The sequence below is a fragment of the Xenopus laevis genome, chromosome 1S (assembly GCF_017654675.1).
Source record: "Xenopus laevis strain J_2021 chromosome 1S, Xenopus_laevis_v10.1, whole genome shotgun sequence".
NCBI classification, from domain to species: domain Eukaryota; kingdom Metazoa; phylum Chordata; class Amphibia; order Anura; family Pipidae; genus Xenopus; species Xenopus laevis.
This window is the reverse complement of record NC_054372.1, coordinates 172,731,147-172,755,154: the sequence shown is the minus strand read 5'-3', so window position 1 is coordinate 172,755,154 and position 24,008 is coordinate 172,731,147. Positions and strand designations below refer to the sequence as shown.

Sequence of the window (24,008 nt, the reverse complement as noted above, 5' to 3'; positions counted from 1 at the left end):
GGCGGTTCAGTTTAGGCTCATACCTGGGTCCTTTGCCATGGTCCTTTGATCTATGGGCAGGAGACAGCAAATAAATGTAGAGAAGTTTATAAATTAATGAAATGGACATTTTTGCAAATTGGCAATTAATGCAGCAAGGAAAGTTGCTTGGAATTATATTCGCTTTAATTTGCTTTTTATCTACTGCCACGGAACATATAGTGCCTACTTGAGTAACTAAGCCCTAAGGGTACCCCTGTGACATTATATTCTGATGTACTGTAAATAATAAATATGCCACTAGTTATGAAATGTGATCCAAAACACCAGTCGTTCACATCAGTCACCAGCACCCATTTAATACAAGTCTGCCAGGACTGAAAGGTAAACTGGTGTATTTTCTTCAGAAACTCTACAATTGTTTATATAAACAAGCTGATGTGTAGCCATGGGGGCAGCCATTCAAAGCTGGAAAATGAGAAAACGCACATGATACATAGCAGATAAGCTCTGTAGTATACAATGGGATTCTTCCAAGATTATACAGTATTTTATCTACTGTGTATCCTGTTCTTGAATGGCTGCTCAAGCAAATAGGAGCAGTAGCACACCTGGTCTCTCAGAATCCTCACCGGTGCTTGGGGTTAAAGGAGGACGGCACCTCCAACCAATGATCAATAGATGAAAACTCCAGCACACGAATGCTTAAGGGTTCATAACCCGTGTTTATTGTCAATGCCAAACAGGAAACAACGTTTCGGGGGCGTACCCCTTCGTCAGGTGACGAAGGGGTACGCCCCCGAAACGTTGTTTCTTGAATGGCTGCTCCCATGGATACACAGCAGCTTATTTATATAAACTATAGTTGTATTTCAGAAGCAAACACACCAGTTTTACCAGTGCAGGGCAACAGAACCTTTTATTGTCATTCCTTGACACTTTCATTTTTTTGTGTTACTGTTCCATTAACTAGAAACTGCCACCCAGGCTTCACTGCTACACTTCATCCATTGAGTAAATATATTTGGCATCTCTGGAGACTTTCATGATTTAGTGGAGTGCTGTCAATTTTTTTTGTATTCAATGAATTAGCCACTGGATACCCCCAACACTAATTAATAGGATAACTAGCAAGCTCCTTTAAATTAGTACATGTATTGGTACACAATGGAGGCCTCCTACAGCAAAAACTCCCATGCAGCTGCTGCTTACATTCATTAAAATATTGCCAACAGATGGTGACACTGCTACATTTGCTAAAGTATTACCAGACCCCCCGAGGTCAGTAAATATCTTGGAGTTCCTATATAGGTTCAGTGGAGTATGACAACGTTCTTTACATTGACTAATTATACTGGATTCTTTGGAGACTTCCTACATGGATTAAACAAAGCAACGCCAATCTCATATTCAGTAAGTGGATTCAGTGTAGCACATCCAGCTCCTTACATTTTAGTGATACACTGACACATTCTGAAAACCACGAATTCAGCAGTCAAGCCTTTTATGTTCAATAGAGACATCAATATACAATGGGACCTCCTGCCTGGATTCAATGGACCACTGCCAAGTTCCTTATGTTCAGTAAATATGTTAGTAGTTATGGCAGCCTCCTGCACTGCATCAGTTGGGAACATTAGATTTATCTCACTTCTATGTCATACAACATTATCCCATTGTAGGTTTACCATGAAACCATCTGGTAGCACAGAAACCAACAATCTCACTCTATTACATAGACAAGACCCAGAGTCTTGGTACAGTATCCACAAGGAATTCTTTGGTATTTCACAGTAATTTTAATTTTGTAGAAGTGCTGTCCATGCTCATTCCCAACACTAATGTAACCAACAACACTGACTATCCATTCAAAAGCATATAAAGTCATATAATGACCTCATGCTGATCCCTTTACAAACATTACACCCATGGCATTCCCAGTCCTCTTTCAGAATCCCACACTCTGCACAAATCGGAAGATTCCAAATGTCCTTAGGAGGCTTTTGGATATCTTATTGGACAGTCAAAATACCCAAGGATACAGCAAGTATATGCATAAATATGTTTTTAAGGAGAAATCAGTTGATCCATGAATGATTAGGGAATGATTATGATTCTTGTTTGATCTGGCTTCTTAGAATTTCTTGTCAGTTTGGATGGACTGTCTATGAGACGACTTTGCTCACTGATATGATTTTCTAACGATAATAAAATGAAATCCTGCTGAGGTTATGATGGAGAGACATTTCAGAGTATAGCGCTGGTTGTTTTATAATTGTATTTACTTGCCATTGAAATAATTCAATGTGATCTAAGTTTTTTTATATTTATAAAAACAGTAAAGGTAAACAGGGTCTAAATCAATATAATATATTTCTTGACTACAGCAAAACTGGATTATTTGGGGAAAAGCTAATATATTTTCTTCAGATTCTGCAGTGGCAGGTCACTGAGTTGGAGCTGAACAGTTGAGGTGGGGGGTTCCTCAAATACCAATCAAAGAGCTGTACCCCCAAAGACCTAGCTATATTCTCAGATCCCAAATTCCCAGGTCTATAATAAAATAAGGATGAGATAAAAGGTTTGGTGTTTTGCTTGTCAGCCTCGTCTGATGGCCATTCTCCTCAAATTTTATGCATCCTAGATTCCACAGGGCTCATAGAGCTAATAAAATACAGTGTACCAAGTGCAAAAAAGCCCATTGTGGCTATTTTTTGTACTTTCCACATTATATTTTGCTCTTTAGAAATTGCTGCAGGTGTGTCCATCATTTTTTGGAGAGCCAATTTCCCCATGAATACAGTGCTGGCTGGCTGCACTAATTTTAGTGAGGTGGAGCAGAAGGAAGGCAGGTATGAACCCCCCTTCCACTTCAGACATGCAAGTCAAGGAATCGAAAAGTGTGCTGGGCACAGAGTGCAACATTCCCTCAGGAGCATAAGGGACATGTTTTTGCACCCCATAGTGCTTTAGCACTTGCACCCTGGGAATAAGTAAATGACCCCATTTATCACTGTAAACACCAGTGGACTGGTGGTACCTGTTTTTCTGGCATAATTCAGTGCAAGTCAAATAACATTTACTAACTGATGTCTAAAAACACTGACCTTAACATCAAAAGAACTGTCCTAGACGCAGGGTTAATTTTGTCTTGCAGTAGTCACAGTGCTCTATTGCATTGTACTAGCCTCTATCCTGACACCTTCCAAATGGTCAAGTGGCTATGGCTCTGGGGAGGCATCTCACAGGTTCCAGAAGGGAAAAGATTCAGGGTTGTGAGGAAAGACAGGGGGTTTTGGTGCATATTAAGGCATTCCTGGAACCTTCTAGTCCCAATTATACCTATAGCTATAACAGATACTCTTACTGAGCTGATTTCCTGGTTTTATGGCATGAACAAAATAACTTTAACTTTCTAAATAACTATTATTTTAAATGAGTCAGCACTAAACAGAAGTTTAGGGAATAAGATGTAGCAAGAAGATAATCCAAGGGGCAGATTTACGTATGGTCGAATATCGAGGGTTAATTAACCCTTGATATTCGACTGCCGAAGGTAAATCCTTCGACTTCGAATATCGAAGTCAAAGTATTTACCGCAATTCGTTCGATTTTAATCCATCGATCGAACGATTTTTCTTCAACCAAAAAAAGCTTGCAAAGCCTATTGGGGACCTTCCCCATAGGCTAACATTGAGGTTCGGTAGGTTTTAGATATTGAAGTAGGGGGTCGAAGTTTTTTTTAAAGAGACAGTACTTCGACTATCGAATGGTCGAATAGTCGAATGATTTTTAGTTCGAATCGTTGGATTCGAAGTCGAAGTCGTAGTCGAAGGTCGAAGAAGCCAATTTGATGGTCGAAGTAGCCAAAAAAACATTCGAAATTCGAAGTTTTTTTTATTCTATTCCTTCACTCGAACTGAGTAAATGTGCCCCCAAGTGTAGTGAGTTTTTCAGTTATTGCAGTTCAACAATTGCCCACTATTACCATACGATGTACATTATACTTTATATAGATCACCTTAGGTGTGCTTATGGGTGGTTACTCACAAGCGTTTAGCTTACTGCAATAATTGAAAAACTCACTACACTTAGGGATTTATCAAAGGTTGAGGTGATGTTTAGAAGTGAAAAACTTCGAATTTAAAGCTATTTCAAGCTATTTGTTGTGTACTTCTACTAGGGAATAGTCATACTTCGATTTGAATTTGAAAAAAACGTCGAAATTCGAAGGTCAAATTTTTTTGAAGTACTGTCTCTTTAAAACTTCGACCATTCGCCACCTAAAAGCTGCCGAAGTGCTGTTTTAGCCTATGGGGGACCTCCAACAACCTGTATGGAGGCAATTGGGGGAGTTAGGGAGATCGAAGGTCGAAGTTAAAAAACTTCGAATCGAAGTACGATTGTATGATTCGAAGTAGGCCGAATTCGTCCCACTTCTACCCCAAAAAAACTTCTACCTTCTTTTTGAATTCGAAGTTTTTTTAACTTCGACCTTCGACCTTTGATAAATAAGCCCCTTAGATGATCTTCTTGCTACATCTTATTCCCTAAGCTTCTGTTTAGCGCTGACTCATACGGACCATTGATAACTGAATTTCTACCCGAGGAGAAACGGGTTTTTTGAGTCGGACCAAAGGGAAGAATTCCAGAGACTGTGGTTACCTGTACTAAGCCCATTATTGTAAATGACATGAAGACTTGTTCAGTTTGGAGAAGAAGGTATGGAAAGATATCCTATACCACAAGCACTGGAACTGTATTGGTCGGGGACAGACAAAGGCAAATCAGTGTAATAAAAATGGCATACTTGAACCCCTACGTGCTTTGTAAAATATAATGGGGACTTATGTGTAGAATAATGTGTAAAAAATGTGTAGAAAGCTCTGTATAACAGGGCTATCCTGCTTTCCAATTGGTCCTCTCTTGTCATTTACAGCAGCATTAAAGAAATGCTGATAATACATAAATAGTATGGGATAGTTATTATATAGTGCTGCTATTTTTTCACAGCACTGTATACAGATGTTTAGAGAAATATATATCATGTCCAACAAAGCATTAAAGCTAAAATTGGTGCCCCAAGCACAAGAAGATTAAATAGTAAAAATGAGAAGCCTTCCACTTCTTATGTTTAAACATTAAGCCCCATATATAATAAAAGGCACTAAGTTTTCCCAGGAGCAGTAACTTATAGCAACCAATAAGATGTTTGCTTTTAAACATGTGACCAACAAATGCTACCTGCTGATTGGTTGTTATGGGTTACTGCTCCTGGGCAAATTTAGTGTACTTTATTACATAACCCCCCTAAGGCTACTGAATGGATAATTTGCCACTTGCAGTACCACTTATCACGTGTCAGTGCTAAAAAAAAAAACCTTGAATAGACAGCAATTGAATAGCAGCCATGAGATCTTCTTTATACAAAAGACTGATATTTGTAATAACCTTAAATTCCTTGTCCTGGGTTCCCAACATCAAAGAAAAACATAAAGCATAAAGGACAGATGACATGGAGGCCCCACTCTCACATCAAATAGCTGTTAGACAGTATTCTAATATAATAGGTGTTACTGTATATCAGGGATCCCCAACCTTTTGAACCCGTGAGCAACATTCAGAAGTAAAAGGAGTTGGGGAGCAACGCTAGCATAAAAATGTTCTTGGGGTGCCAAATAAGGGCTGTGATTGGCCATTTGGTAGCCCCTATGTGGATTGTCAACCTACATTGAGGCTCTGTTTGGCAGTACACCTGGTTTTAATGCAACCAAAACTTGCCTCCGAGCCTGGAATTCAAAAGGACCTGCTTTGAGGCCACTGGGAGCAACATCCAAGGGTTTGGAGAGCAACATATTGCTCACGAGCTACTGGTTGGGGATCACTGCTGTATATAGACCTGTGGTGTAAATAGGAAAGGACTGATAGAAACTGTCATTGGATAGACCCAATGGGAAATCCTGCAGAACTTTGGCATTCCAAAAGGTAGCAGTGGCCACCCTGCAGCAGTTTTAGGCACAAAAAAACAAAGAAATTTGAGTTTTCTCTTGTTAAAAATGTATCTCCGAACATGGTGCTACCACCTCAACTACAGGTTTATTGGTACAACTTTAAATAAATAATAGCACGGGAATATAATTAAGAAGAGCCCTGCTGTTACTCCCTCCTGTTTAATGCATATTTTTACACTGGTTTTATAGTGAGCACATAATTATGATTTTCCACATGTACGAGGGAATGCTGAATGGTGCATATTCATGGAGGACTAACATACTTTCAGCATGTCATTTACATTCTCTTCTGCTATAAATGAACATTGCCCTGTCAAACAGAGCTCAGGAGAAGTTCTGCTGAAGGATGTAGCTGTCTGTCTGGGCCGTTCAGCCGGAACCATCACTAAGCCGACACATCTGACCTCAGGGGATAGTGGGAAATACTGATCCGACAGGGGACATCTGCCAGCCAGGAATGAAGTGCCCCTGTAAACCTTTCTCGAGAGTCTCGATATGCTGAAGTGTATCACTGGATATTGGACAGATGTCTAAAGAATACAGATTGTCAGCCTCAAACAACACACAGACTAGAAACTAACCATTTTTCATGTTGTTTTGCCACAGCTAGGATTTATCACAAAGTACATTAAAATAAACCTCCAAAAAAAATTGTATGGCTTTAAGGATAATTCTCATACAAACTACCCTACATTAAAGAAGCTATTTTATTCCCAGAAATCACTAAGGCTTCATTATCATTAATGAACTGTAAAAAAATCAATTGCTCACGCCCTTTGCAAAATGATATATAAGCTTATGTGTTTTCAGAGACCTAGTACATATCATTTGTACACTCGGACCATGGAAGTAAAGAGAACTTTCTTTAATTTATTCTAATACAATATAATAAATGTGTGTAGGGTAAATGCTTTCGGAGCAGAGAATAAGATTTGATGACCCTGTGCTGTTAGTAGCACCTATAGCATACCTCCCAACATTTTGGAAACAAAAAGAGGGCCAAAAAAGTTCAGTTGCTACACGTGGCAACATTTGTTTTTGACCATGCCCATTTTTGTGGCCACACCCCCTTATTAATATGTTCATTTTACAAAATTTGACAAAATTTTACAAGTTTCAACATATTTCTGTTTTTTTTCCAGTTATTACAGTTTTGCTAATGAAGGTGAATTGCCCTTTAAGCTGTGAGTGTAACATTTCCCAAGGGACCTGTTATCTCATATTGTTACAATTACTTATTTGCTTATCTCGAAAATTGTTACAAAAGTATCTTATATGCAGCTGTCGCTGTTCTGGGCTCTCTGCTAAAAGTCAATTAAATTAGAAACTTTGTTTCTTTTTCTGGCTGTTCAGTGCAGAGAAAAACAGGACTTTCCAGTGCAAACGAGGAACTGCGGGTTGAGCTGTCAAAAGAGAGACTGTCCCTCTAAAAACGGGACAGTTGGGAGGTATGCTATAGGCACTTACATACTGTATACAGCACCACAATTAAAAATCTGATTGTGTACAATTTAGATTAATACAATGGATGTTGTATATTATCAAACACAATACAATTGGAATAATACACATTTCAGAGCCTACAAAGAATTGGTTATATTAAGAGGCAGCCTGGTTGAGAGTATTCATAGTAACGTTACATAAAATGACAGTTGCATCAATTACAACAGTATAGTGACATTTTATATTATTGGACATTTTCAGATTAATCTGGTCAGTGGATCACTGGCAACAAAATGTTTTGGTAAAAGTATGCCAGCCATTGATACCCTCAAACTAGTGACTTAATTAGCGCCCCATGAGCCGCTCCACCCACCTCTCCATTTGATTGGCAGCTAACTGTAGTGGAAGCCAATACCTGCTCTGACAATTTACATCACTTCCCCTAAGCCGAGGGTAACCCTAAGGTGTCATTATAACCCTGGGATATGTAAAAATGAGTTTTATAGGGTAATGGATATGTTTGGTTCCAGTTCTAATAACCCATAACAAACAATAACATGTTTACTTTCAAAATGGCTGCCATTTGGTTCTGTTGGTTTACTTGAACTGGCGCAAACTATGTTACTCCCTGTGGCAGACTGGCCTAATCTAATAAACTTTTGTGGGGCAATAAGCATTGACAGGCACAGCATTTGAATCAGAGAGAGACATCAGGAAAATTATTCAGGACAGTACTTTGCCTTTTTCCAAGGCTCATATAATTCTGTATCATATTCTAAAACATTGTTTATGTTGATGTCAATCCACAAGGTACCCTCAAATCTGTAGGATTATTAATTTAAGATTTGGACATTTTTTGAGATCTCAAGTGATCTGTATATCTAATCACCCAGGTCATAGTACCATAGCACTTGTTTAGGGAACCCTCTTTCCAATAAATATTCTCTCACTTTGGTAAGAAAGGTGTAAACATACAGTATAATTGTCTGATAGTGCCCTGCCATACAGTCCTGTGTGATTTCACTTGTCTCCTTAACTCTCAGCTACAAGGAACAGTGGATATAGCAAACATCTCCAAAGCAGCAGTTAACAGTGGGACCTCCCCAATACAAGTACAGACTATATGAAGTGAATTGGGCTAGGCATTGGACTCAAGCATAAAGAACTCAAACAAAAAGAAAAATATTGATTTTCCCTTGAATCCTAGATCTCAGTCGTATACAGTATAGTACAGTAAATATACAGAAACTGGTAATATTTGCAATGAAACATAGATTTATGTATTTCCAGTAACAAACACCTATGGCAGTTCTCTTCCCAGTGGCCTTCAGTGCTTTATTAGGAATGTGAGAAACTTTTCTAATAAATATTGAATAAGCACACAGAAAACATCTCTAACAGAACCATATTACATTATAAATTGCACAGATGTTATCATACCATTCACCTATTTAGCAGGAAGAATGTCCCTATGTGATGTGGGGATTTAAGTGCATACTGATATAATCAACCAATATGTTGTTATTAGGCTGTAAAGGATTGGCAGTCACTGCCACAAAGCCAATCCTCAAGCAGTTCACTGCTGCCACAAAATAAGTGCTCCCACTGTAGATTTATCAATCAAGGTTTAATAGCAGCCACATAGACATATTGTACACAATGAAAAATAAAGTGGAGAATAGGAAACAAATGATAGAGCCTTACAGGGAAAGGTGAATATATGGTGACAAAAAAACAATGGAGAGAACCTTGGTTTTTTTTTTTAATAGGGCAATTTATTTTTGGTACAATGTATAAGAAACATATATGTGGGACAAACCCAAGGCAATTCAAGTGCTTGATTGGTGGGAAAGTTGTTTTTTAACAATGAAGCAGGGATTATAACTTGCCTCCTTCAAAATACACTTCAAGGTGAAATTTCGAACTGAAAAAAATTTTGAGCTATTTTTCGTGTACTTCGACTAGGCAATAGTCATACTTCGATTCGAATTTGAAAAAACGTGGAAATTCGAAGGTCAAATTTTTTTTAAGTACTGTCTTTTTAAAACTTCGACCATTCGCCACCTAAAAGCTGCCGAAGTGCTGTTTTAGCCTATGGGGGACCTCCTACAACCTGTATGGAGGCAATTGGGGGAGTTTGGGAGATCGAAGGTCAAAGTTAAAAAAAATTTGAATCGAAGTACGATCATACGAATTTGGCCCACTTCGACCCCAAAAAAACTTCGACCTCCATTCGATTGGTCTTTTTGAATTCGAAGTTCGAATTTTTTTTAACTTCGACCTTTGATAAATATGCCCCCAAGTGACATATGTTGATTTAATACAGCATGCCACAGATGCTCCTGTTCAGGGGCAGCCTAAATAATTTTAGCTGTCCACTTGGCCCCTTTGTGCTGAGTTGGCAGCTTATTGGCTCATTTATGGAGCCCTAGAAGGGGAAGAATTAATTAGGCCATTTGTGGAGAATTGCACTGGCTCATTCATCTGATTCCTGATCCCTAGGCCTAAACGCTGACTAGTCCAAAGTAGTCCAGCCAAATCTATCAAATCTACACAGAGGAACCCTGGAGCTACTGCCACCTCTGGACCAGGTGAGAGCACCCTCAGCTCTCTGCGTCAATAGATGCAATAGTACATTTGCGTCTAAAGGATTGCTTCATTTGTCACTTTTGAGCTGAACACTGGAAATTACATCAGCCTTACTTGTAAAACTTTCAGCTTAGTAGTGTCTGGTTTACTTTCTTTCATCCATAAATGAGCCTGTATGCAGCATAATTATTTGGCATTTATTATATTTATGTATAAGAGTCGTGTATATTCTTTCATTTGTGTTGTTCTGTGCAAGGAGGGGGAGGAGAGTCGCTGTGAGCTGACAGGAAGGAAATGCTGCACAGGAAGTGCTGAGAAAGAGAAGCAGCAAAGTGAAAGCAAGTTGCTGCAAGATCCCAGAGAGAAGTGTGTGTGTGTGTAAAGTCAGTAAGGGACCATGCTCTATTTAGGGTGCAGAAGGAAAGGGGGGTCCATGTCAGGGCTCTGAAAAACAAAGCATGCTCAGGCCCAGATTTATGGAAAGGCCCGGGCCTAGAGCAGCAGGATTTTAGGGGACGGCATGCTGCCCAATCACACCCACATTGGTTCAAAAACATTAGGGATGCTCTGCAGATACAATCATTAATTTAATTTCCCATTTGCTAATCCTTATTGCTCCGGTATGGGGCGCTCGCTATGTAAATCAGGCCCTGAACATGCTCTTCTCAGGGCATGGAAAGCCAAAGGGAGTCCTTGTCAGGACTCTGAAGAAACTGCCACATAAGTGGGGATTCCCCCCCCCCACTGCCATATAAATGGGGATCCCCTCCAGCAGCTCAGACATAAAACCATCTGAAGCATGCAAACCTTTAATCTGTGTGTGCAATTGCGGCTCAGGGAAGTTCTCAGCGAGGGGTATCACTCGGGTTTCCACCTTTTTGGAAAAACTTTACGGGCCAAGCAGTTACACGAGAAAGAGAAATGTGATGTAAATGGGCGGAACAGTGATGTCACAGGGGCGGGATCATGCCATTGAGGGGGTGGGGCCAAGCCAAGGAGTGTGGAATCGGTGAGTATTTTGGCTAGAAAGGGCCTGGCTGGGGGTGGATCAGAGGCAGTAGGGTTGCCACCTTTCCTACAATCGGAATCTGGGCAGGGGGCGGTACCCATGACATCAGAGGCGGGGCCAGTGACATGAAGGGGCAGGCCAGTGACATAAAGGGGCAGGCTTGTGATGCGAAGGGGCGGGCCTGTGATGTTGCAGCCGTGATTGGCCACAACAACCGGTAAAGCAGGTAACAGGCTTGACTGGTTTTCTGAAAACCGGGCAGGTATTTTCAAACTGGACAGCAGGTGTAAAAACCTGACTGTCCGGTTCAAAACCGGACATGTGGCAACCCTAAGAGGCAGGCTGGGAGCAGTTTGACTGGTGATCACAAATGTACCAGCAGCTACATTGCCGGTAAATTTGTAATACCCTCCCCAACCTTAGCCTTTAAAGGTTAGGCTGGTGAAATACCGAGTATCACAGTCCAGTCTCTCCTGACCCTGGGTGAAACCATATCATGGTGTACCTTCTCTCCCCTGTAGCGGAGACACAGGACTCCTGTAGCACCACAAGGAAGGAAATCTGTGCTACATTTGTTGCAGAGCTACATTTATATTCATAGTACATGGCTGCACAGAAATCAGTGCAGTCTGTTGCCATCTACAGTAAATATATGTTTAAGATGTGCCATAGTACATCTTAGTGACATATAGTATATTGCCATATTCAGAGCTTTAACCTTTAATGTACATCGGGAGATTTGTGCGCACCGTCAAAAATATCCGGGTCTGTGACGTAACATGAAGTGCCATAACCGGAAACGACATGACACACATGCGCAGAACCTCTCCTGAAGCCACAGATACAGATCCACTAACATCACTGAAATAGTTTGCACATGCGCACTTCAGATTTTTCTTGCAAATCGTGTGAAATCATCAGAAATCGGGGGGAATGCATGAAAGTGACGGGAGACCGGGAGATAAAATAGGGGGAGTTGACAGCTCAGCATATTGAATCTGAATGTAAAATAAAGTTTTGATCTGTTTTATTGAATATAATAAGTTAGCGTAAAAGTAATATTGTATATTTACATATGCTTCTTGCACTAATGCTTAGCGAATAAACACTTATGCACCTTGTGAGCCTCAGGCACTTTACAAAATTAATTTTTTTGTTTTCATACTCTTTTCTGTTATCTACTGTAGCAACTCACAGAATATTATTGTGTTTTGCATTCTGTCTGCACGTAATTACTTAAAGCAGCTTTACAAATAAGGATGGATTATGGCCTTTACGGCTCAGAGCTGTGTATATTGGTAATGGAAGACAGTAGTGACAAAACACTCTGCATTGCCCCCCATTTCCATGGCAATCATCTGGACCTGTGAATTTAATGGAAAGGAAAGAGAGTCAATTTGGAGGAGTTTGTCGCCAACCTGCCAAGCTAAATTTCTGTCCTGTCTGCAATTATCCTAACTAGTGTAAAATGATAATGTCATTTGGGTAGAAAACTTTTGTTCGTACTGCCAATGTAACCCATCCTGTGGGCATCTTTTTGCCTTCCCTGCAGAAAGTACTTACCTTCCTATTGGCACTAAACCCTCTTGTACCTTTTAATTCTATATTAGAATAACACCTAAAATATATTTTTTTGTCTGCACATAAGTGCTGTTGTTTGGCTGCATCCAAACAGACACTTCTGTGTTCCGGATACGGCGTGGGATACATGATTAATTTATTCATTTATTCACTGCTTGCTTCATAGCTTCATTTCCACTCCCATTATAAAGAAGTTACTGATCAAAAGCCTGTACCTTTCTCCGAAGTGCATTGTAACTGCCTAAATATATCCGTCTGTGATGCCTGCGTGAGTATTTGGCATGTACAACATTTTGTTTGGTAGGGGGAATGCTAATGTTATAAACAGAAAAATAAAAAAAAAACATATATCTGATTTATGTAAGTGGGATTCATATGCATTATATTTCTATGCATGTGAATGAAAATGTGCCTGACTCTATCATAGATGGGGCAATAGATAAGTTGAACCTAGTAGGTAACCATGTTATATTGTTATTATTATTAGCATATAACGTGCCAACATATTCAGCAGGGCTGTACAATGTACAGCATACATTATATATACAAATTGCATACAAATACTGAGAGATACAGTGCTATGTTCTCAATTGTAATGCACATGCATGTAACAGAACATGTTGGCCCACACTGGGAGTTCCCTGCCGATTCAGGCAGCATAACGTCTGCAGGTTGCATTTTTAAAAACATTTTCAATGCCAAGTGCCCTTAAAGCATGTTATTATCGCTATCCTAATAAAAACTGATAAAACAAACATTCAGGGGGCTATTTACTAAAGTCTGGTCAGGCTATTTTTTTTTTTTTAAACTCTAATTTTTTTGAAATTTCTTAAAGTCTAATGCTGCTGTTTTGGGCTTTTCAAGCAAAAATCCTGAAAAATTCTGGCTTTTCAGGAAAAGACCCCAAAAAATTGAGCGATGCAGGAAAAAACTCAGAAAAAATCATATGATTTGGGTTTTTGCTGATTTCATTGTGCTTTTTTAATAAGTAAGTTCAAATTGGGAATTCTAGTTTGGTCTGTTTTTTTCATTTAAAAATCTAAAATAGAATAAGGCTAAAAATGCTGTATTTTGTATACTATATATAAACATGAAATTACTGCACCACAAGTCTAATCAAAAAAATAATTTATGCTTTCAAAGTTGGCTACAGGGGGTCACCATCTTGTAACTTTTGTTAAACATCTTTGCAAGACTAAGACTGTGCACATGCTCAGTGTGGTCTGGGCTGCTTAGGGATCGTCATAAAAAGCTGCTTGAGTTCTGCATGGCTGGGAAGTAAGGCGGGGGCTCCCCCTGCTATTCATAAGTATCATTGTTTCCCTGCTTAGCAGTTAGGGACCGTCTGACAATTCCTATTCACAGCAGTAAATGAAGTGAGAATTTCACTGCATACAGTCAGGTTTCTTATAAAAACAGTAATTGGAGATAGGTTTCTTTTTCATTAAAGAAAGTAAAAATGGGATTTTATTTTTTTGCCTTTACATGCCTTTACATGCCCTTAAAAGGTACTCTGCCCAAAAATATTTTTGAAACCAAATTTAATTCTGAGTAACTTTCTAGTATACCTTATTTACATTTTTGTAAGGTTTTAAAGTTACTTGTAAATGTAATTGCTCTGTACTGCTGGTCTGTCTCCTGAAACAATGTAGCAGAAGCTGGACATAATATTTTGGGAAGGGAAGGTATTTGCAGCAGTACAGCCTCTCAAACTTCCGATTGCTGCACCCTATAGCATCAGACCAAGTCAACTACAAGCTGCTATCCCTGGTGCATCGATTTTAATATTCAGGCAGTTGTACCTCGTAATATAAGCCCTACTTAAAAAGGAATCATCCCCCACCTGTGTATACAGTATCAATATGCAAAACCAGAATAACCTTTTATAAGTGAAACAGTTTCTACTTCTTCTTTTACATTTCTAAAACAAATGCCAAAAACATAACATGAAGTATCTTACAAGGCACGGAATATTATTAATGATGGGAGGGGAACACAATACAGCTGTGTTTAATGTCTAACAACCTGAAAACAGTATAATCTACAGTGTATCTGGTCATGCCCTATGTGCAAGAGAATTATTGTAACAAAAGAAAATGTTGCATATACAGCACAACCACTATTTTATGTTTTTCAGGGACCAGAAAAAAATGGTATAAAATCAGGAAAATGCATTATCCATGTTATGTTTGTAGGACCACAAAAAAAGGGGTAAAAAGTGGATAAACTGATAATCATGGGATGTAAAATTGAAGTTTTACTGTATTAAGCATAAAGTAAAAAAGACTTACCAAGCCAACCAGAACCTGAATTTGGTATACACATATCTGTTTCAGCACTTGGCAACACAAAGCCAACCACAAACACCTCTACCCCATCAGCCATCAGTGCCATCCCAAGGACAAAAAAGAGAGTCCACTGAAAACGACCATGTCCACATTCTTGAATGATTAGCTCATACTGTTGTGCTAGCTCTTCTTCATCTGCTTTCCTTTCGGTTTCTAAATCACGCTCATCTGAGATAGGCTGACCACGAGCAACCTTGCCATCTTTGCCTTGCCCCATCCCAGGTATTCCTTGATACTCTCCTTCATATATTTCATCATCTTCATCATGACCTTCTGTTGCATCACTTGAACCTTCCTCATCATTTACATCTTCTTGATAATTTCCTTGCGAGTAATATCTGTCATCTTGTTCATTTTGGTACTGGTTGTGTGACTGTTGTGTATAGACATCTTGTTCTATATCCACAGCTCTGTTTGTGTTTCTTGTTGTGTGTCTCTTAGCTTCCTTGGCAATATCTTTAGCACCTTTTACTAATGAAGTCCTATCTCTGTAGGCATCTTCCATTGTTTAAATTTCACAATTAGTTTTGCGGAGGCGATAGAAATCGGTTGCTTGTGTAAAACGTACTGCTCCTTTGTTATTCAGCGTTTTTAAATAAAGATGAATTATATGCACATCTGAAATCAAGGAAAAATGTATCAGAAAATCATTATGGCAATTGCTAGTGCATAAGCTCAAGAAATACAAAGATTGTGTAAGCTGCCCATGGAAATGGAATGATGTGAATAAATCTCATAGAAGTTTTTGCATAAAAAGTGCCCTGTTGAAAGGCATTGATAATTATCATACCACCACTGAGATGCAGTGAATTTAGATGCAGTTAGATGCTAATACTGTACCCTATTTACAGTACCATGGGGCAAATTCGCTAAAGAAGAAAATTCGCCAGCGTGACGTCATTTGGCCACTTCGCCGATTTACTAAGGGTCCCTGGCATAAATTCGCTAGCGAAGTAGATAGACTCTAGCGGTAATTCGATCCCTAACGCCAGGCGAATTTCTGCTCTGGCGAAGGGACATGACTACGCTAATTCACTTAGATGCGGATTTTTCTGAACTTGCGCCAGAGTTTACTTCGCCAGTTCAGACCAGGCGAAGTGCAATAAAGTAGATAGGAGTTTGTTCAAAAATAGTTGAATATTTTTCTAAGTCCCAGAAAATGCTGGCGTCTTTTACTTTTTACAGGGTGATAGGCTGAAAAAGAGTGCAACTTCGCAAGCGTTCTGTACCCTGGACGCAACTTCGGATTTTTGTGAATTAGCGTTGCCCTGGCGAATCTACACCTGGCGAAGTGTTGCAATTTCAGTGAAGCCGTCGCTGGCGCAATTTCAGAGGTAAGTAAATTTGCCTGGATGTCTCTAAGGCTCTGAATACGTCAAATATGTCATAGAACTAAGGTGGGGTGTCTAAACCCCATTTAATGCAGCTAGCACTATCGGCACTGCTTCAGGCTGAAGAACCATGTTCTTTTTTCCACAATAAACCTTGCTTATGTGGGGTGTAAATAGTTGTGGTTGTCAGAGAATGTGATGCTAAAATTTATCTTCCATGAATGGAGCATGGAGCTGGGTGGCCCATGGACATCCATATGCACACCCCCTACCTTGTACCCCAACTAAAAGCTTTATAAGCCACACAAGGTGCTTTGGAACCTTTCACTTGGCATCTTATGAAGGCTCCTCTGCACTCAGCACTCCAGCAAAGGTCACAACATAAAAAGCTGAGAGATATTTCCTAAACAATGGGCTGAAGTCCCCAGTGGATGGTGCCCTAAGAGGGGCAGTTCTGGGCCTAATAGGATGGGCATACATGCAGAGATGAGACCCAAAAGTCAAATGATTAAAAAGTAGAAAACAATCATTAAACAATCATCTCACGCCTTACGCATTTCGTGTCAAAATCATAGGCATGTCCACCTTGAGGTGGGCGATATCAGGCTGATCTGATCCAGGTCAAGAATTCAGGGCTGTCAGTATGAGAACTGCATCAATGAATGAATTTATGGGGTCCTCAATCAAACGAGATTTTTTAAACCTGACCGATAGACATCTATCTGTTGGAGGGCCCCATACATTGCCCAATAAGCTGCCAATTTAGTCTGTTGGCAGCTTATATCAGCTTGTGTATGGCTACCTTTAACGTGGTTTTATAAATGAGCCCTAATAAGTCAAAATCAGGCTATTTTGTGCCCTATAGAAAACACACATAGGGGTAAATTTATCAAAGAGTGAAGTTCCGCCACTAGAGTGTAACTCTGCAGCTCTCCATTCATTTCTATGGGATTTTGAAAGGCGTATTTATCAATGGGTGAAAGTGAAAGTTCACCCTTTGATAAATACGCCTATAAAAATCCCATAGAAATGAATGTAGAGTGGCGGAATTTCACTCTAGTGGCTGAACTTCACTATTAACTTCACTCTTTGATAAATATACCCCATAGACATCAGTCACTTCCATATACTTTAAAACAAATCAAAACTCAATCCACATTAAAAGACTTTCTGATTAGCCTCAGATTAAAGGAGTTCATTTAGATGCTTCTTATTGTACCCAGTCAGATATAATACTCGGCTGCAGCATCCCTCTTATTAATTCAAACATTAACCATAATCTAATGAAGTGAACAAAACATGAGTGGGACACAGTTTAATTACAATAATCTTATATCAAGTTAATACATTTCTTTGTATTGCAAGTGTGGCTCATTCTGTTATAAATGATGTTAAAGTCAAATAAAGGGGAAATAAGATTCCCATACAAAACTGCATGACATTAGTAATAGATTATGTATAGTCACTGTACATGTTGCACATATGGCAGTTCTAAGGAAGAGTATACTCCTTGTTACCTACACTTGCCCAGGTCATCCTGTAATGTGCTTTCCCTTCTCCCTTATGAAGGGTATTTGCATGTATGTCTGGGAAGTGTAACATATTACAGGGGACACTGAGGCAGTTGGTTATCCAATCCACAGTGCATATAGTTCTATATACGCATATTATTAATCTGTGTTTAAATCATTGCAACATGTTAGAAAGTCTCCTTAAAGGAGAAGGAAAGCTACAGAGGAATGGGCTACTTCGACCTTCAACTACGACTACGACTTAAAATCAAAGGAATCGAACTAAAAATCGTTCGACTATTCGACCATTCGATAGTCGAAGTACTGTCTCTTTAAAAAAAACTTCGACCCCCTAGTTCGCCATCTAAAAGCTACCGAAGTCAATGTTAGCCTATGGGGAAGGTCCCCATAGGCTTGGCTAACATTTTTTGATCAAAGGAATTATCCTTCGATCGTTCGATCGAACTATCTGCACTAAATCCTTCGACTTCGATATTCGAAGTCGAAGGATTTTAATTCCTAGTCGAATATCGAGGGTTAATTAATTCTCGATATTCGACCCTTAGTGAATCGGCCCCTTAATGTTTGTACCCATAATGCAACATTCACCCCCATGGTGCCTTTGTACATTGAAAATATAAGGTCACTGAGCTCAGTTTGCCTTATTTTAAAGTATTTTAGACACCTTTTTCCTCTTCTTTATGCCTATGTTCATTCATGAGTACGAGACAGACCAGTCTAGTGCAATTGGTACAACCAACACTAACGTGTCATTGAATTAAGAAAGATGCAGATGAGAGAAAGGGGTGCTAACTGGTTAAAGGCAATTATGTGTAGAATCAAATAATGCACACGAATAACAAAGTCCAAATACTCCAAAAGTCAAAATCAAATGTTCGATGTTCCAAGGGTTCAATTCAAATTATCCAAAACTCCATCAAATGTTCCACGTGGGGTGCTGCCTTCTTAATCTGCTGGTCCCAAGCAGGCAAAGTCAACAAATAAACATAAAAGAAGGGGCGAGCTCCCATCAGTAAAATGATATCAGCACCTTCAATCAAAGAATCATATATTGCACTTACAATTTAAGCAGAAAAGGATTGTTCATCAATAAAGTCAAATCCATTTAAAGCTGTACAGCACACCACACTTTCCCATGAGAAAGTCAGGACGCGACAAAACGCATTGGGAAACAGATTTAAAAGACTTTATTGATTAACATTCATTTTCTGCTTAAATTCAAAGTGCAATATATGATTCTTTGATTGAAGGTGCTGATACAATTTTACACAATGGGAGTGCGCCCCTACTTTTATGTTTATTGAATAAGGAAACCTGTGTAGTTTCTTTTCTGTATTGAAAAGCCATACTTACTGTAAACTTGACTTTAAAGGGATCCTGTCATCGGAAAACATGTTTTTTTCCAAATGAATCAGTTACTAGTGCTACTCCAGCAGAATTCTGCACAGGATTCGTACGATTTTCGGATCGTCTGTGGCGTGTGCCGACATCTTTCGTCCGGCGGAGATCGGTCGTTTGGTCAGGTTTTGGTCAGGTTTGATTTTGACCCGACCGATCCCGCCGGAGCCCATGGCACATCGTAATCTGATCGTTTGGCCATACGGCCGAACAATCAGATTACCCCAGATATAGCCATGCCTGTTAATGGCATATCGGGGAAAGATCCGCTCGTTTGGCAACATCTCCAAATGAGCGGATCTGTGCATCTATGGCCACCTTAACTTGCAGTACAGCAGTAAAGAGTGATTGAAGTTTATCAGAGCACAAGTCACATGACTTGGGGCAGCTGGGAAATTGACAATATGTCTAGCCCCATGTCAGATTTCAAAATTGAATATAAAAAAATCTGTTTGCTGTTTTGAGAAATGAATTTCAGTGCAGAATTCTGCTGGAGCAGCACTATTAACTGATTCATTTTGAAAAAAAATTTTTTTCCCATGACAGTATCCCTTTAAGTTCAAGTGTAATATGATGGTTATGGTGAAAAGTTATATCCCCCAGTGGAATAGAGAAGGAAAAATTTGTAAAGTAAGGAGACCTGCAAACAATAATGCAGTAGCAAAAGAAAAAAAAAAGTTTATTAGGACATGTACTTTTCCTACTACATTATTGTTTGCAGACCTCCTTACTCCTTTTTCCATTTTTTTTTTCCATTTTTGGTAACCTTTGGACTGGGGTTTATGTAGCGAGACAGCACAATATTACTTTCTGCACTTTTATATTTATTTTTATTCTTTTGAAGCAGATATCCACACCATTCCTCCTTGTTTATAAACACTCTGGCCCTAGGACCATACTAAGTTGATGCAGGTTTGAGTAGGTTGTGCACTAGCATTTCCTTAATAGAGTCCCTGACTCCATAACTTTTAGACCAGTGATCCCCAACCAGTGGCTCGAGCAACATGTTGCTCACCAACCCCTTTGCTGTTGCTCCCAGTGGCCTCAAAGGAGGTGCTTATTATTAAATTCATGGCTTGGAAGCAAGTTTTGGTTGCATAAAGCCAGAATAACTGCCAAACAGACCCTCCCTTAGACTGCCAGCGCACATAGGGGCTACCAAAATCACAGCTCTTATTTGGCACCCCATGGACCTTTTTTTTAATGCTCATGCTGTTCCCCAGCTCTTTTTACAATTGAATGTGGCTCATGGGTAAAAAAGGTTGCAGACCCCTGCTTAAGACAATGAGCGGGTAATACTAAAAAATAAGTAAATGTATTTGTGCTCTTTTCATAGGAATAGAGAGGAGGTCCTCCAAGCACTGTATTGATTTTAAAAGGAAGACAAGGAATGTATGACTTTGTGTGAGGTACATCAGCCCTTAGTTAGTTAGACCTCTCCAAAATCTTGGTAGGGCAAGTGCAGCCCAGTAAACTGTCAAGCTGAGCTTAGCAAGTTCCACCAAATCAATGCTAAAAGTCCTACCATAATAGGTTTGGCACCTGTTTCCCAGGCTGTGTATTTAAATATGTGACACACCTTTTGAATTATGTTTCTGGCTATTTATGCCACATCATTGCTGATGTGGACCCCCTCTGGAGCTGAAACGGTGAGCATGGGGGGAAGAGGGGGGCGGCAGAATGAAAGTCACCTCAGTACAGCAGAGGGGTAGGGATCGCCCCTGACCAACAGTAAAACAAGCCGTATGAGGACTTTTAATGAGGCACCACCATAGAATGCCACCTTTCCAACAAGTCAGTTCACCAAATATCCTATGCCAGATCTTTTCCAGCCAGCTGTAAATTAAATGACTGTGAAATAGAAACATATAGGAGCAACAACAGTTCATTTGTGAATTAGTAGGCCACAGAAACATACAAAAAGGAGCCAATGAGTGAGTGTGTATGTGTGTATGTGTGTGCTCACACACCTATATCCATTCTCAGATTCCATCAAATTTGGAGAAAATTCATTAGATTGTTTTTCAGCATTACTTGGTGTCTATGTAGTTTTCAGTTGAACGACAAATACAGACACGTCTCATCTGACTAAGTAGCAATGGATCACAGTAATGCAGAGAAGCTTATCAGAGAATTCACTTTGATTTATGTGTTTGTTTGACCCAGTGTTTCTGCACATAGCTCTTCTTTAATGAAATGCTTCTGCAACAATTGGGTCTTACACTAAATATTTACTCCCTTAGCAGCGTTGCCTTTACAGTTATCCTGAGGATATACAGCTGTTGATGGACTCCCACAATCCTCTAGCAGGCAGTAAGCATTAAATAACACGTTTGTCACATCGAATAACACATAACCTACTAGGCCAGTAAAATCTAATTTCTGAATGGATACAGTGTTTTACTGAGCTGGGATGAATTTTAGGAGTCATATATAAATATGAATGGAATATATAATATAATATAATGAAATATATTAACCCTACCAAAAAAAGGATGCAGAGAAAGGACAGCAGTAATGTAATGTCCCAGTCCCTTGCAAGGTGGGAGCAAGGAATTATGCTCACAAAGGTGAGTCATTTGCTTCTATTGGTTTAGTTTTTATGCATTTTCCACCCTTCTCACCATTAGTAAATGGACCCTAGAGAATGAAAATGTAATCAGATTATATTTGACCTGTTGAAGTGAGCACAATTGCTTATCTGTATGCACAAGATATTTCTCAGATTTGCACCCACACTCTCAAAAACATACAGCTTGAACCAAATCCCTTCATATTAGCACTACTAAAATGCTATAGAAGGTTTATCATGCCATGCATACTCTCTCACTGTCCATTCTGCCTAACTGATTAGTTCCTCCTATTGATATCCAGGAGAGTCTGAACATATGGTCTCCTTTCTTTTATTGTGTGAATGCTGAGGTGGAGATGCTGATGAAAGCAAAAAGAAGATGATCATTAAAAGGCTAAATATCAGGTCAGCTGAATTCTGTTCTTTATGCATGAAGGAACACGCATTTACACTTTACTTTAATTAAAGGATTTGCCATTATCCAGTTCATTTAAAGTGTGTGGGCTTAATAGAATAAATGACTCAGACTTAAATAGTAAAATGTCAAGGACTGATGACTTATACGTATATTTATTGGCTTCCTGGGCTGCATATACTCTTACTGTAGGTCAAGGAAGGACTGCAGGCTGCATTTGGCCTCTAGATCCTTTCCTTTTCTATACCTCTTAAACCAATACAATTTTTTATGAACTGCATGGGACATAATCGGTGAAGGTAATGAAAAGTGACTGAGATGCTAAATGTTGTGGGATTCCCAAAACTGCCTCTAATGAAGAGGCTCAGACATTAATATAAAGCAGTAACAGAACCTGGAGCTCAAGATGTGTCCTGTTTTTTTAATATTAATTATTTAAATGATAAACATATATTATTTATAGAGGAGGAGTCTAGGAGGAATATTAATGTGTGTGTTGCATATTATATAATACTTGCTGCTTCAAAAGTATTTTCTTGTGACCATTCGTATGTGCCCATAATGGCTTTAAAATATAATATACACTATTTATAACTCAGATTTAGGTTCATTATATTTTCTGCTTATTGTTCAGTAAAGTTGTTTTAGTGAAGGGAATTCTGCCCTAGAGCCACATTTATCCCAGTTTTGCTCTGATCTATATATATTGGAACTGCCATAAAAACCAAGAGGAATACTATATTTATATGATGATTATTATTATTAACATACAATGCAGCACTGTACTATAGAAGGGTTTATACATCAAATATACAAATTACATACAAAACGGATTGTTACATAAGCAGTAGTGATGGGCGAATTTATTCGCCAGGCGCGAATTCGCGCGGACGCCAGCGTAAAAAACGGCCGTCGGGTCAAAAAAACAGGCGCCGGCGTAAAAAACGAGGCGCCGTTGCAATTTCGCAAATTTTTCGCCGTTTTGCGAATTTCGTGCGAAATTCTAGAATTTTTCAGCAAAGCAAAACGGCGCAAATTCGCCCATCACTAATAAGTAGAGCCTATAATAAAACCTTATTCATTCATGTAGATTCCACTGAAATAATGTTCTCTAGATTCACAATAATCATTAAATTGCGTCCTAACTTTTCTACATTTTGCTTTATCTTCTTTATATTTAATGCTCAGAACCTGGGGCTTTCCAGACAAGAGGACTTTCTGTAATTTGGATCTCCATCCCTTAAGTCTACTAAAAATAACAAATAAAATGTTAAACAAACAAAAAAAATAGTCTGGTTTTGCCTCCAATAAGGATTAATTGTATCTTAGTTGGGATCAAGTACAAGCTACTGTTTTATTATTACAGAGGAAAAAGTAATCATTTTTAAATATTTGAATTATTTGAATAAAATGGAGTCTATGGGAGACGGCCTTTCCATAATTTGGAGCATTCTGGATAACGGGTTTCCGGATAACTGATCCTATACCTGTACTATATATATATATACTTGAGGTGGCCATACTTCATCATAATTCCTGATGTTGCACTCATGTGGTTCAAGGGCTGTGCCTCCTCTTATGAAAGTTGCAGTCCATGGAATAAGCTGACAACACAACACTTTTATAGACAAAAAGGAATATAAAAATAAATTTCAATAACCAAATAGCACATAATTTTTCCTTTGCTGATAGCTTCTGGTCTCTACAGCACATACTGTATTATATTTTGTTGGATAATAACATTCTGTTGATTTTAATTTGACCACCTAAGAAGCACCATGGCTGCCCTTGAGAGAGGAG

General features: G+C 39.1%; 1 protein-coding gene across 1 annotated transcript in view; it reads right to left on the bottom strand.

The window, feature by feature from the left end:
• The window catches only part of sv2c.S (synaptic vesicle glycoprotein 2C S homeolog), a 99,106-nt gene that overhangs the window by 56,366 nt on the left and 18,732 nt on the right, over nucleotides 1-24,008 (bottom strand). The window contains exon 2 of the mRNA XM_018244439.2: nucleotides 14,904-15,578. Coding sequence (XP_018099928.1) covers nucleotides 14,904-15,465 — 562 coding nt within the window. The 5' untranslated portion in view covers nucleotides 15,466-15,578. The remainder of the gene's footprint in view (nucleotides 1-14,903; nucleotides 15,579-24,008) is intronic.